We start from the raw sequence: 14,190 nt of genomic DNA on the forward strand, positions 1-14,190 counted from the left end.
AAATGCTTTCAAATGTAATTGTCTGATAGTTAATATTTGTCTTGGATTTAATAACTTCATTTAAAAAGGCTTAGTGCTTTTTTATTTTGCTTTGCCATATTAATCAAAATGTTAGCCTTTATTTGACACGTTTTACTGAGGTGAAACTGATGAATGAAGGGGTTGAGGAAGTGGTGAAATTTAGGAGTTTCTTGTATCAAAAATGCCAATAAGACTTTTTTTTTGTTCACACTGAAGGTTGAAGGTCACCTGGAAAATCTTTTTGTGTTCATAATAGTGTATTTTACTAACTGATAGATGCAATTTCTGGGACCAAACTTTGAAACCTGAGCATAATAACAGAGGTGTTAATGGAAAGAGAAAATAATTGAGAGCTATCTTGAGACAGCTGATATGCCAGTAAGTTGAAGTAGCTAATGCTTCTGTCAGCTGCTGCATAAGAGCAACCCATAGGAATAATGTGATCAAATGCTTAGGTGGAATTAAAAATCTTAATTTTTTCATTCGACATTATCTCTTTGTTAGACTTAGAACTGGTTAGGTAACAACATTGAAGTAGTGGAATATGATTTAATACAACTGACCATCTGCTTATGCTGTATGTCTGAGGCTGACTGGCTTATAATACTAGAGCTTTGGGCTCATCTTCCACTCAGGTGCCTCAATGTGAGATACTGGGTCAATGCTACTGTGGCTGAAGTTCATTTGCTCTATAACGTGATCAAACTTCACAAACAGGACAGTTATTTCGTAACTTTATGGAGACAACATAAGAAAAAGAGACATACAGAAGGCATTAAGAGAAGAGAGAATAACAAAGGTCTTACTAGCTGTTGAAAGAAACTTTTGGTGCAAGGGAGTTGAATTAAGCTGCAGAAAGCAGAAGAGAAATGGCAGAATTATGTATTTTAAGGTAAGAAAATGGGGAAAAGGCAGGAAGGATGAAGAGAAGAGAAAGGAAAATATAAGACTTTTAATAGCTCTTTTGACAGTTATTTTGTTTCTTGAAGAACATACGGACATCAATAATTCCTTTTGCTAAACATTTTCTTTAACTGCAGAAGGCAGAATTTACAGCAGTATCAGTACCTTAAGCTCTGCTTTCTGATTCTCTTGAGAAGAAAATAGCTTTCCGCCTTTACCTGTCACATACAGGCTATCAGTTGAACGTTGTTAGGGGTAGTATGAAGATCTTGGAGTGTTTATAGATAGACTCAGAACTCAAAGCTCTTGAGAAATTGTTTTAATGAGTCATTACTCATCAAAAGATCCCAAATAATAAGCTGTGTGAATATTCCTGGCATACTCGACTTATGAAACACCATAACCCTGATGGAAGTAGGTTCTATAGGTTTCCCATTAGGACTCCAGACTACCAGTATCCCCATTTCACTTCTACTTGTCATGAGCTGTATTCATATCCACATTTATTCTGCTCTAAGGATTCTGTGTCCGTTCATTACTTACTTTTGCCATTCTAGATTTCCTCTCTCTACAAGCACTTACGTATTCTCCTGAGCTGTCATCTTCTCCTTGTTTAGGAGTTGCTCTAATATCAGAGGTTCAAATGTCCTCCCCATTTCTCTTCATCCAGTCAAGATCAGCGCCCTGTATGGCAAGGTCTCTGTCATTTTCATTTTCCTCCAGTTGTAGGAAGTGTCTGTTTCCCCTGCAATCCTTTTTTTTTTTTTTTTTTTTAAAATTTATTTTTAATATATCTGATGTGAAATAAGTAAGTGTAATTCTTCTGGGAAGTAAAGCAGAAATGAACCTTTCTTACACTGGGGGATGTTAAAAGATGCCATCCTCTTGTTCTTTGACGTGTAACAATTATGCTCCATAATTGTTCCATTTCTCCTCCGTTTTCCTTCCCTTGGATTTCCAGTTTCCCCCAAATCCATATAGTTTTGCCTATTTATGCATAGAACATCTGGATAATTAAAGAGAAGCAAATGTAACCTTTGAAGTGTGGGATCTGTTCAAGAGGTGAACGTGCATGCATAGGCCTTATGTCCATGCTCTTTCTTCAATCACGATGTCTTCCGGTTGCCTGTGGTTAAAGAGTAGCACCCAGAGAACCACTCAGTCTTTCTCTGAAGATATTGGAAGTTTGATGTTTTTAGGCCTTCTACATTTAACCCATTTTCCATAGAAGTGAGTTCCAGTAGGTAACTATGAATACTGTTGCATTTATGCCTTCTCGCTTGTGTTTTTTTGGCTTAAGACTATAGCGATTTGTCCTTGATTTATGTTTGTCTGTTATGCCAAAAAAAGGTTTATTCACTGCTTTCTTCTTATGAAGATTGTTCTACCTAGTTGTTCATAAACAAAACAGTTTGTCAAGAACCTGTCTTGTCTTGGAAATAATTTTCTCCATGCTGCATGCATACATAGTGTTTATGTCTTCCCTCTATTTTTTTTACATTCTTACATATATGTTATTTCAATCTTTATCTCAACATTGTGTTCTAAAAAGAGGGAAAAATCACCTTCCAGTTTCAGTTTATTTCTACTTGTATATCAAAAAACTGCATTAGCTTTTCCCTACTCTGCCACACCATAAACATGTGTTCAGTTTCTCCTTTGTTAAGAAACCCAAATCATTCTGGATTCATGACTTTTGAAGGTATATCTTTCTGGTTTTCTGAACTTGGCACAAGCTTCCTTTTCAGTGTTAAAATGCAATTTGTTTGAATGGGCCTGATTCGTCAAGCAAATCCATCCCTATTCATATTATTATTATCACAATCATCTTTGTGTGGTCTGCACATTTTGTTTGCCTTGACAATCACTGAAAAATTAAACATAGCTCATTTCTGTGATACCTTATTTTATACAATTTATTCTGTGTCCTTTCTTAGTAAATAGTTCTTCTCTTGTCAGTCTTTCATTCTTGTTTCATATATTGTCCTTGTACATCATTCTATTTCTGTTATTTTTAGAGGTTCATTGAATAGAGTAAGTAGACTGTTTTAAGAAAGGATGTACCAGAGGTTATACATGTCTTTGTTAGGTTTTGAGTATTTTCTTAACTTCATAGCACTTGCTTTTTATTATGTCTAGATAAATATTGAATGAGAAATACTCTAATACTGCAGCTGAATTTCTGTTAGGTTTTCACTACACAGAATAAAATAAACATAATTTCTATAATTAATCTATGGCCTTGTTCAACCAGCATTTCTCCTTCTAACTTTCTCTTTTCTGCTGTTGTCAGTCATGAAATATCTGTAACAGTCTTGCACTGGATCCTTAATAATGTCAGACTTTTAATAGTGGTAAGAAATTGACTGAATTTTGCTACTGCGTACAAGTATGTTCAGATTTTTGCTATGAAAATTCATACAAACATTATTTTCCTATTAAGTATTTATCTTCTACTATTGCTTCATGCTTTGTACAAAATTTGCATCTCCAAAGAGATATCATATTAAATATAGTTGTAGAATATATATATTTCCAGAATACTTGAATTTGCCAGTAGTAATATGAATTTCTGTGATATATTTCCTAAAGAAAATAGTAATACTGACTTTACATTTGTGTATGTAGATTTTGACTGCTTTTACAGTTTGTGGTAAAAGATTTTATCAATTTTCCTTCAATTTAAAGAAAATTCTATGTAGGAAATATACTGCAGAATTGTATCAGCTTACAAAATGTGCCTCTAAATGAGTTTAAGCTCTTGCTAGTTCAGAAGAGCTGGGATTATTATTGCTCTAAAGTACCTGTCTTGTACGTAAGGCAAAGCTGTTTGTACTTACTGGCACCTAGCCCCTTGCAGAAGCTGAAGTGATCCCTCTAAGGTATTTATTATGTATTTTACAAACATGGTGTTCTTGTAAACTAAATGAAAGGTCTAGAGCAAGTAACCACATGCTAGAATGTGTTCCCTTGCTCAGAATGTCTTTTTTTTCCACCAAAATAGCTTTTTAAAAGATGCGAAAGTCCAAATTTTTGAGGCAGGAAATTTTTTACTAAGGATTTTCTGGTGAATATGTTACATCCAGATTAGTAGCTTTGTGCTGGCATGAGTACTGTAGAAGGACAGTGATGCTGAAATTGAAAACACATCTTTCCATGCCTTGGATTATAGTTTTTCTCTGTCTGAGTAAATAGAACAAATGACATTGCATTTTTTTTTAATTCAGTTGCTTTACTTTGGCATGTTAAAACAAAGGATAATCTTCTTGCACAGGATCGAGGAGATGAATTCACTTACACTGGGAGTGGAGGCAGAGATCTTTCCGGCAATAAAAGAATTGGAGAACATTCATTTGATCAGACATTAACACACATGAATAGGTAAGTTTTGAAGATAAAATTAGAAAGTATTCCAAAACAAAGAGCTGGATTGGAGTGCTTTAATTAGAGTAACATTTGACTATATTTATTCACTCCTGTACATGCTGCTTTTGTAAACAGTGGTGCCTCTTTCTGCTAAGAGGCATTTTATCAAGCGTTATGTTTTGTTGATTTAAAGAAACACGCAGCTCAGTGAAATACATTGCTGTATTGCTGGTGCAGCTAGTCGCCATACCTCTGGTTGAATTGTCCTACAATTTCCTTCACAGGACTCTGTTTTAACGAGAAGTCCATCAAAACTCTTGAATGGAAGTTTTCTATTCTGTGTGTTTCTTTTTAAGTTTCTTCTTCAGTGGTTAAATCAGTTATGAAATTTAAGTAGGAAGAAAGCATGTTGATTTTCCCATACTGAAAGAAAACTTTCTTATTTTGCTAGCCCTTTCTTCCATCATAGTTTTCTATGAAAACCAAGGAATTAGGGTGTTGCTTTATCAAAAACAGGTGCTTGAAAAAGAAAATATATGTCCAAAAGATTGATTAGACATCTGCTTAAAGTTTTTTTACGACCTCTAAAAGCTTGCCTGAACAAGGAGTTCTCCATTCTCTCTGTTTCTAAGAGCATAATCTCTGTTATGCAACTGACCACTTAACACCTATGGGGTGCTGAGATTGACTGAGACCTTTTCTTTGCCAGGTCTGCTTTTAGATATGATCTGCTCCTGTCAAGCAGAGTGGACAGGGATTCTTTCAAGCTTTTTGGTGGTACTTAGAGGAGAGGAAAAACCTGGCTTGGCTGCTGAGAAAGGGAGGGAGGGGGAGAGAGAGGGGACATGATGTGAACAAGAACAAGGAGAGAAGGAAGATGGAAGTAGGTTTAAGCAATAGGTTTACAAGACTATTTAGTGAATTGAGCAAACTTGCTTTGTGAAACAGAATTAAAAGCTGGACTCCTTAGTCTCAGCATTTCTCTGCTCTTAGCAAATGAGAAATCCAGTGGTAAAGCTTGCCTTGTAGCTTTGCAGGTGTTAGTGCGCATGGAGTACAACAAGGTGTTACCCCCAGTTACTGATTTTGATGGAAGTTTTCAAGCACTTTGACACTGAAGATTATGATGATTCCATGTAGTTGAATCGGCTTTGGTTTTGCTTGTCCAGGTATTTTTCCTTTTTTAAGTTTTGGATAAGAAACATTTTTAACATTGACATTGTATGCCTGTCGGTTACTGTTCTTACAATGTGGGCTGTTTATAAACCATATTATTTCTTCTATCCTGAGATCCATGGTTTGGTTTGAGTCTGATTCTGAAGGGTTTTCAATCCCTGGTCAAACCCGTCTGTGGTAGTAGAAGTACTTTCCGTTGTGGCAGCTTGGTCTAGTAGGTATTCATATTGTCTTGCTCCAGGTTTCTAGAAGAGGATCTTCATGTAGTTAGTGGATAAAGGGGTTTTCTTGTCCTTGCGTCAGCTACTATTATTTAACTCCTCTGAGGCAATCTATGTATTATGTGAGAGATTTCAGTCACTTAGAGTTTTTTGGGTGGTTACTATGTACTTTTTTCTCTATAGTGTTTTTCATCATATTCATTACTTTTGTGTACACACTTAAAGAGCCTTAAAATCTGCAATAGCAATAGGGTAAGTTTGCCTTTTGTTATAATTTTCTTTTAATTCCTTCAATGCTATTTAGGAAGGGATTGTTTTTAAAAGGAAGAATATTAAATGTAAAAGGATTGGTTTGTTTTATTTAGCAATATCAGCTGAGTTTTCATCTGGATCCTTGACAACAAAATATTTTGTGTTCCCGTTTTTTTTCTTACCATACATGGTAGCATGGATCTCATTGCTTCCATCAGTTCTGCAGTTATTAAAGAATATACTGAAAAGTTCTATGCTGCTTGATAAAGCATAATTAGATATGCCTTAATTACATTAATTCTCAAAAATCTGTTCTGTGAAGCAATCTAGTTTATGAAGATTTTAAATCTTTTTCTAGGGCATTGGCCCTTAACTGTGATGCCCCACTGGATGACAAAAATGGAGCAGAGTCTAAGAATTGGAGAGCTGGTAAGCCAGTCAGAGTAGTGCGCAGTTCAAAAGGACGACGAATCAGTAAATATGCCCCAGAGGAAGGCAACAGATATGATGGCATTTACAAGGTATTCTGATTTCTGAGTGCAACATAACGTTTTTCTTCAGCTGTTTTAATGTTTAAGTTTCATATGTGTTACAATGCAAATTCTTCATTATTACTTCAAAGAAATAATTAGTTTTTCCTCTATGATAGCTTTCTAGCCTTAGCTTATTCTGCAAAGAACAGAAAGGAAATTATTCAGAGCAGTGATAACAGAACATAATCCATAATAGGATATATAAAGTTGAATATGTAAGCTATTTTGTATATGCTTACTGAGTCATATTCATTCCTGGAAATCAAATTATTTCCTCACTCTTTCAAACTATATCCTAGCTTTTTGTGCATTTAATGACTTCTCAGCATCTGAAATAATGTTGTATGCCTTTTAAATGCACTGTATTTATCTAAAATACAAAAATTTTGCACCTGAGGGAAGAACTGCTGTCTAATAGTAATGTATAACTTAAGTCTTCTCATTTCTTCTTGAGCAATTGAAGTATGACTATATGCATGTGTTTGACTTGTGATTTAATAATGGTAGTAATTTTATATTGTTCTTTAGGTAGTGAAATATTGGCCGGAAATTGGAAAATGTGGATTTTTAGTTTGGCGCTATCTTCTGAGGAGAGATGATGTTGAGCCTGCACCTTGGACTTCGGAAGGAATGGAGCGGTCAAAGAAACTGGGTCTGAGCGTACAGGTTCGAACCAGGACTCACAAAGTTGTTTTTATTCTCTGTTCCAGAAAACAAATTCTAGAAATAGAAATCATTTAAATTAAAGCCCCATTTTTTTCCTTATACTTCACTGTGGCAGAATTTAATGCCAAAAAACCACTACAGATTATCTGGAGACTGAAAGAATCCTGTAATAGTGACACTGCAGAAGGTACGGTGGATGAAGCTTTCTGGCTTAGCAAGGAATTGCTTTGCATATATGGATTGGAAAATTAAGAGTTTGAATACAGTTTTGTGATCCTTAGACTGGAAAGAATTACTACAAGCAACTATTGTTATAGCTGAGTCTGCCTGAGAAATTGAAAAACCTGTGCATTTTAATGTCTTTTTCTGTCCATGTGACTGAGGAGTTTGTATAGATAGTGTATTTCAGGCACAAAAATATACTGACCCATGAGGACTTGGGCATTGAAGAATCCATAAAAGATGGAAAGAATTAACGTACTGTTTCTTTTCTCAGCCAAACAGTGGTGTATCTTACAGCATACCATCATCTTCCACTTGTCTGACTGATTTGTGTAGTTGTAAGGGCATAGATATGGATATTGGGTTCCTTTTAATACAATCAAATATGGATTGGATTATTTGACTTGATTACACTTTCTTAATAGTAGATAGTAATTTAAAACTTATGACCATCATGTAGGGTTTTAAAAATTATTTTGTAGTTATTTCAAAATGTAGTCACAGGTTTTAAAGTCTTCTGGAAATTTGTCTTGTTGGCATTTGGGAATTCCCTTATGCCAGTGGATTTTGTTTTAAATCTTTGCTTTTTTATTTTAGTATCCAGAAGGTTATTTGGAAGCCATGGCTAGTAAGGAGAAGAAAGATAAGGTTAAAAAGCAAACGGTGAAACAGGAGCCAACCAACCAGAGTAACGGAAACCAGAAAAGGACAATTGATGATGGTATTTCTTTTTACTTTTTAGCATTCATCAGCGAAGTCTGTCATGTTGTGTTTGTCAAGCCAGTAGCATGAAAACTTTGCAGAAGTGTGAAGTTATTTGGAATACTAATGTAAATTGATAAGCACATGCTCTGTAATTAAGTGGTAGCCAGTATGAGTTGTAGTAGGGATTTGATTGCTGCCTTTCATGAATGTAATCCATATCTTAGCCTTCTAGAAACAGTTTTGTTAGTTCAGACTAATACTCTTGTTACTGCATCTGATGGTCGTGATCTTAAGCAGGTATAGAGGAACCTATGAATACGCCCAAAGCCATGAGGATGGGAGATGGAGGGAAAGGAGAGGCTTTCCAGCTGACACAAGAGCAGCAATGGCTGATTAGAGAAGACTGTATGAACCAGAAACTGTGGGATGAAGTACTTGCTTCTCTTAAGGAAGGACCAGTATGTTTGCTGCATGCATAATTTTTAATGTTTGCCTTTTCTTTAGACAGTTAGGAGAAATCTTGAGTCTCTCTTAAAAATTAATTTACTTGTTGACCTTCTGCTGAATACAGACTGTGTCTAGCATCATTTTTATTTGTAAGACTTAGATTTCAAGAAAATAGTCCTTGCTTTTACAATTTGTTATTGATGGCTCGGTTTACTCCTGCATAATAGAGATATTTTCTTGCTTAAAAAACATTTTTAAGTTAGAAGTGGCTTTTTTTTTTGCTTCTCATTTTTGAAGTTAGCATGTTTTCTCTGAAATTATAAATGTATTTTTGTGCTGTGCTGATGTGAGAAATCAGACATGAAGAAAGATGGTTCTAGTCACTACTTTTTGTTTAGACAGAAAATAATTTTGTGACAGAAAATACAGCTTGATTGCTGTATTTTGTAGCCTTGTCTTCAAATTTAGACATGAAATAAAAATATTTTAAACCAAATCTAGATTATCCCACTCTGTAGAAAGGGAACCTTAAGTAAGAGAGAAAATACTTTCCTCCCCCTAAATGTCAAGAAAATAGCAAGAATAGCTCAAGACTAAAGAGACTATAGACACTAGCATAAAAAAAGTCCACAAAAGGACTATCTCCTGAAATATTATGTCTTTCAGTGATAATTAGTCTTACCAATGTTGAGTTTGTAGTTATTTTAGCTGTTTTGCAGAAGAAGTAAGGCACTAAGGGGTTAAAATAGCATGATAAAACTCAACTCAGTGAAAAACAAACCATTGGTGTGAAAATGGATATCTGAAAATAGACATACATAATTAATTTATTTGAGAATTACCAGTGGCTATTTATGGTGCTTCTGTAACAGAAAAAGCATCTATAATTCCCTGTTCTTCCACTTCCAACGCTGCTGTAGTTGACTTTGTCTAGGAACTGTGTAAAGTTATTCATTGTTATCTGTCTTCTATCCAATGTCTGTAAGGACTAGAAGGAATTTCAACTCTTAAAATTGTGCATAATGACAGGCAATAGAGATACCTCTTTGTAAAAAGGAGAAACAGTAATTTAAAAGTGGTTGAGTTACTGAGAAGTCATTTTTCTACAGATTCCTACCCATAATTTTGGTAAGATTTCCATTTGATTACCACTGAAGGCAGTGGGAATCACTGGCAGCTTTGGGTCACTACTGTGAAAATGTAAATCTTTCTGCTTGACACAGTCATCTGCCCTTTTAACTAAATAAAGCGAAGTATGTGGTAAATCTGGTATTTTAAAAATTATTACAAAGAATCATATTTTGATTACTTGTCGATCTGCTTTTTTTTCTTTCTATATCCAAGCTTGTATTCTTGAGATATTTGCCAGACATAAGCATGCTTGTGTGTGTAAAACACCTGGTACAGATGTGTCTTGAGATTCCTCAGAGGTACCCTGAGAAGATTTAAAACCCAGGGAGGTTGATTTACACACTGCAGAGAATTTGGCCTTGGAAGAGAAGAAGCCATTAAGCTAGCTATAATCTGTAAGCACAGGAGGAGGTGCAGAAGTTCCCTTTGCAGAGAAGCAGAGATCTTTCACGGACATGCAAATTTCTAGCAGCAGTTACTAAACACAATGGCTAGATTTTCTGACCTAAGCTAAGAATCGGGCATGAGAGGCCCTCTGGCCTGTTTCATTTGCTTACAACAATACTCATACAAACAAGTAAATAATCTTTAAAACATTAGTTCTCTGATTTGTAGAAGAGCAGGGAAATTAAGCAGCTACGGACCAGCTTCCTGATTACTTTTAGAAAGCTGCAGTCATGGGTATGGAGGACTTAAGAACTTCTGGAAGTTCATCATCTTTATGTAATAAGTGGCATTTACAAGAACTGTAATAGAGTTTGTCTTTTGTATTCCTTTGCCCTACACTAGAATTTTCTGAAGAAACTGGAACAATCCTTTATGTGTGTCTGCTGCCAGGAGCTAGTTTACCAGCCAGTGACAACAGAGTGCCTCCACAACGTCTGTAAAGTAAGAATAAACTCGATCGTGCTTTGGGCTGTTTTCTTGGCTCTGAGATATCAGTCACCAAAGCTATATGTATTTTAGAAAGACAATAATTATTGCCTAACATTCTGAGCAAAAACATCCAACGAATTTGCATTCAGTGATTGCTGTGTAGCCTTAATTTGATGTAATGCAGACTGGAAGTATGTTTAGTATAGTTCCTGATAGACATAATGAGTCAAGTTTAGTACTGCTGTCATTCCCTTGTGAATAGTGTACTTACACTCGGAATTGGTTTGGTCCAGGAGCTAGATGTTGGTACAGTAACAACAATTTAATTTTAAATAGTTAAGGAATAAAACCAGATTTTGTAATTGTGTAACAGTTATTAAGAGTTGTGGAAAGGATGCATGGTAAATACAAGAAAATTATTGGGGCTTATTTGGAGTAAGTTATGTTATCTTGTTATTCTTGGCAGTATGTTTCGTAGGAGGGCCACAGAAGTCAATTTATAACTCATGTATCCTATAGGATACAATCCTTTAGGCATTGGAACGGGCTGCCCAGGGAGGTGGTGGAGTCACCATCTCTGGAGGTGTTTAAGAAAAGACTGGACGTGGCACTTAGTGCCATGGTCTAGTTGACATGGTGGTGTTAGGGCAAAGGTTGGACTCGATGATCCCGGAGGTCTGTTCCAAGCAAACCGATTCTATACTGCTTTAATGTTAGGAGTTTGGAATCCAGTGTGTACTAGAGTTAATTTTTGTAGCACGAGTTTGTACAGAATCATGTGCTGAATTGTGCGTATTTGAACTGTGCCTGCCGTACCTAGTATTTCTACCTAAGAGCCTGAAGGGACTCAGACTATTATCAACCCAGTACAATTATCTGTTAATGCAAGTTTGCTGTTCAAGAAGATACATTATCACTCCCCTAAAAATCACTGTGTTATTATGGATTGCCTGCACACATGGAATGATTATGGCTCCTTAAAAACCATAAAAAGTATTATGAAAGGGTTAATATTTAAAAGACCATGGAAAAGAGAAAGCTGAATGGCAACAAACTTGGAAAGCACAGAATGTGAAGATGCCAGTAAATATTTTCATATACAAAATAACATCCAGTTAAAGTTGTAAGGAATAGTTTGATAGTAAGCCTCTGTTGCTGTTCGGGCACAGATCTGCCCTGATAAATTTCTGATATGCAGCTCACATGCTTGGGCTATCTGCCGCCTGTGGTAACACAGTAAGGAGGACAGCACTGATGCTAACGTGTTAGAAGTTGTATTATTCTACATATGTTTTTAAGGCTTAACTGAACCTCATCTGATGAGGTAGGCAGAGATTGTTACATAAATAATATACTTGGTATACTCACCTTCCTCTTGAAATGAAGGTCTGGAAAACTGTAGCAATCTAACTGTGAAGCGAGAAGGAAGCTGTAAACATGGCTGTGATTGACAGGAAGGTGCCAGTGGAAATGTAGGGGAAATCTCAGTAGTGATGATTTGTTTTTATTCCTGCCAAGCTCAATGTTTCATATCCCAGCCCAACGCAGAGTTCCTTTTTTAGGACATTTTAGTCAGAGGCGAGAGGTGCCAGATGGCTTGGTGGTTCTTCTTTGTTTCTGGTAGTACAGCGGGTTGCGTCTTTGGTTTATAGTGATTCCTTAGTTTTTGCTGGTTAAGCTGTCAGTCTAAAACAAAGTTCTCACAATTTATTTCTGTTTGTATGTCCTAGAGTTGTTTACAGCGCTCCTTCAGAGCTGAAGTCTTCACCTGCCCTGCCTGCCGCTATGACCTAGGAAAGGGCTACACCATGGTTCCCAACAAGATACTGCAGACACTACTGGACCAGTTCTTCCCTGGTTACAGTAAAGGACGATGATGTGCTCAGATCCTTCTGAACTTCTCCCAGTGACTTTATAGAGTAAAGGAGAATAAACATGGGAAATTCAACAGTGGACCAGCCAACTTGATGGGACTCAATATATTTTGAAGCAGCTAACCCTCTTCCCCTCCTAGCCATCTTTTTGGTGTAGTGAGAACTCTAATTCTTGGCTGTCTTTTAACATCAAGGGTAGTTTTGGCCAGTTAACAAATAGTTTTTAAAGAGAAAAAGAAAAGCCTCAGCTCTTACTGGCCTAGCTGATGCTTAATTTACGATTTGTTTTTTTGTAACTACCTCAGGACAGAGGAAAATAAATTGTGGGGATGACAAAAAGTTAGTGAAGTTTTAGCTACACACTGCCTCCTGAATATTAGTTGTGCCTGGTCCATGTGGTTTGATTTATAAAAAAAAAAACCCAAACCAAAACAAAAACCCACAAAAAACAGCAAAAAACCAGAAACAGCACTTAAGCCAGCTGGATTAAAGAACAGCAAATTCTGTGGTGTGCATAATCCTTTTTTTGTCTTTTTCTTCTATTATGCTGTATTTTTTTGCAAGAACAGGCGAACAGGCTGATTTTTAGTCTATTTTTGTGAGCTTCATTGTGCTTTTCTTGTATCTTATGCAAGTTGACTACTAATGACTAATGAGAACAATATGAATGCATTGTTGCTGCATTAGTGTAAAGTGATCTGTGGTTTTTGCACTTAAAGAGGGTATTCAAGACACTCTAGTTGTGTAAAAAATATTTCATATAAAAAAGCCACTTCTGTATTAGTTAAACTGTATGCTTTTAGTAGATCTTGTATCAGTGGCAAAACATCTACACAGCATTGAGGGCAGTGCTAGCTTGGAGAGGGTTCAAATCGCTTCATATTGTGATCTGAAATTTTATATACAATATATCCCCCCCAAAATATACCTTATTAAATATTTTATGATTCAGAAAAGTTGCTAATTTTGTTTTTACTATTATCCACTTCTTTAAATCATAACATTTTAATAGAAGTTTTTTTCAGATTACTAAATACTTTCTTTAGGTGGGCTTCTTATTTTTCAGACATGAAGCTTTATATTCCTTAACTCATTTCTCAGTGAAAAAACCATAGTTAGTTAAGGAAAAAAACCAACTACCTGACATCGATATCCATGGCCTCACAGATGCTCTATAGCAGCAGCTCTCGGCTGTCGTGTAGCAACTCTGGTCTCTACTGAGCATTTGAAGGAAGTTTGTCAGGGCTCCGTCCAGGTACCAGGGTCGGAGGGAGCCCTTCCTGCCCCGCTGGCATTGGCGGGGGTTGCTGCCCGGGCCCGACTCCTGCAAAAGGGTGCCCACACAGCCATTAGTCAGAGATTCCCACCATAGGCATGGGGCTGCAAAGTAAGCATATATAGAAGTATATATGGAAGTATGTATGTCATTCTCAGTAACTTAAGATCTTGCGCTTACCCCAGTGTGGTAATGAACTGGTCATTGAGATGCATGTGGCAGTGCTGTTTTATGTGGTTGAAAGTTACTTACTGGCTTATTCACTTCATCCAAATAAGTAACTTGTCTCTTTCCGCACTCTCCCTGCCATTCTACTTAGGATTTCAGTTGCATCCAAAATACATAATGCTGGTACTATCTCTCTAGTCATGTATCTTAAAAACAGGCATTGCTGGACAGTTTTGAAAGATTTAAGTTTTTTTCTGTGCTTACCAGAGTGAAGGTTCAGCCTTTCCTCAGTAGGTGAATTGGTGTTAGTGTTAAGCACACAGTTTAAAAGAGCTGTAGACAGATTCTTTTAT

At 36.3% G+C, this 14,190-nt stretch overlaps 1 protein-coding gene across 1 annotated transcript in view; it reads left to right on the plus strand.

The window, feature by feature from the left end:
* LOC104162366 (E3 ubiquitin-protein ligase UHRF2-like) overlaps window positions 1-13,343 on the plus strand; it is a 29,362-nt gene extending 16,019 nt beyond the window's left edge. Inside the window, exons 6-12 of the mRNA XM_009701080.1 lie at window positions 4,199-4,305; window positions 6,298-6,460; window positions 7,001-7,138; window positions 7,958-8,081; window positions 8,363-8,523; window positions 10,433-10,531; window positions 12,250-13,343. Coding sequence (XP_009699382.1) covers window positions 4,199-4,305; window positions 6,298-6,460; window positions 7,001-7,138; window positions 7,958-8,081; window positions 8,363-8,523; window positions 10,433-10,531; window positions 12,250-12,396 — 939 coding nt within the window. The 3' untranslated portion in view covers window positions 12,397-13,343. The remainder of the gene's footprint in view (window positions 1-4,198; window positions 4,306-6,297; window positions 6,461-7,000; window positions 7,139-7,957; window positions 8,082-8,362; window positions 8,524-10,432; window positions 10,532-12,249) is intronic.
* The last annotated feature ends 847 nt before the right edge of the window (window positions 13,344-14,190 follow it).

The sequence above is a fragment of the Cariama cristata genome, unplaced genomic scaffold (assembly GCF_000690535.1).
Source record: "Cariama cristata isolate BGI_N322 unplaced genomic scaffold, ASM69053v1 scaffold3235, whole genome shotgun sequence".
In the NCBI taxonomy this organism is placed as follows: domain Eukaryota; kingdom Metazoa; phylum Chordata; class Aves; order Cariamiformes; family Cariamidae; genus Cariama; species Cariama cristata.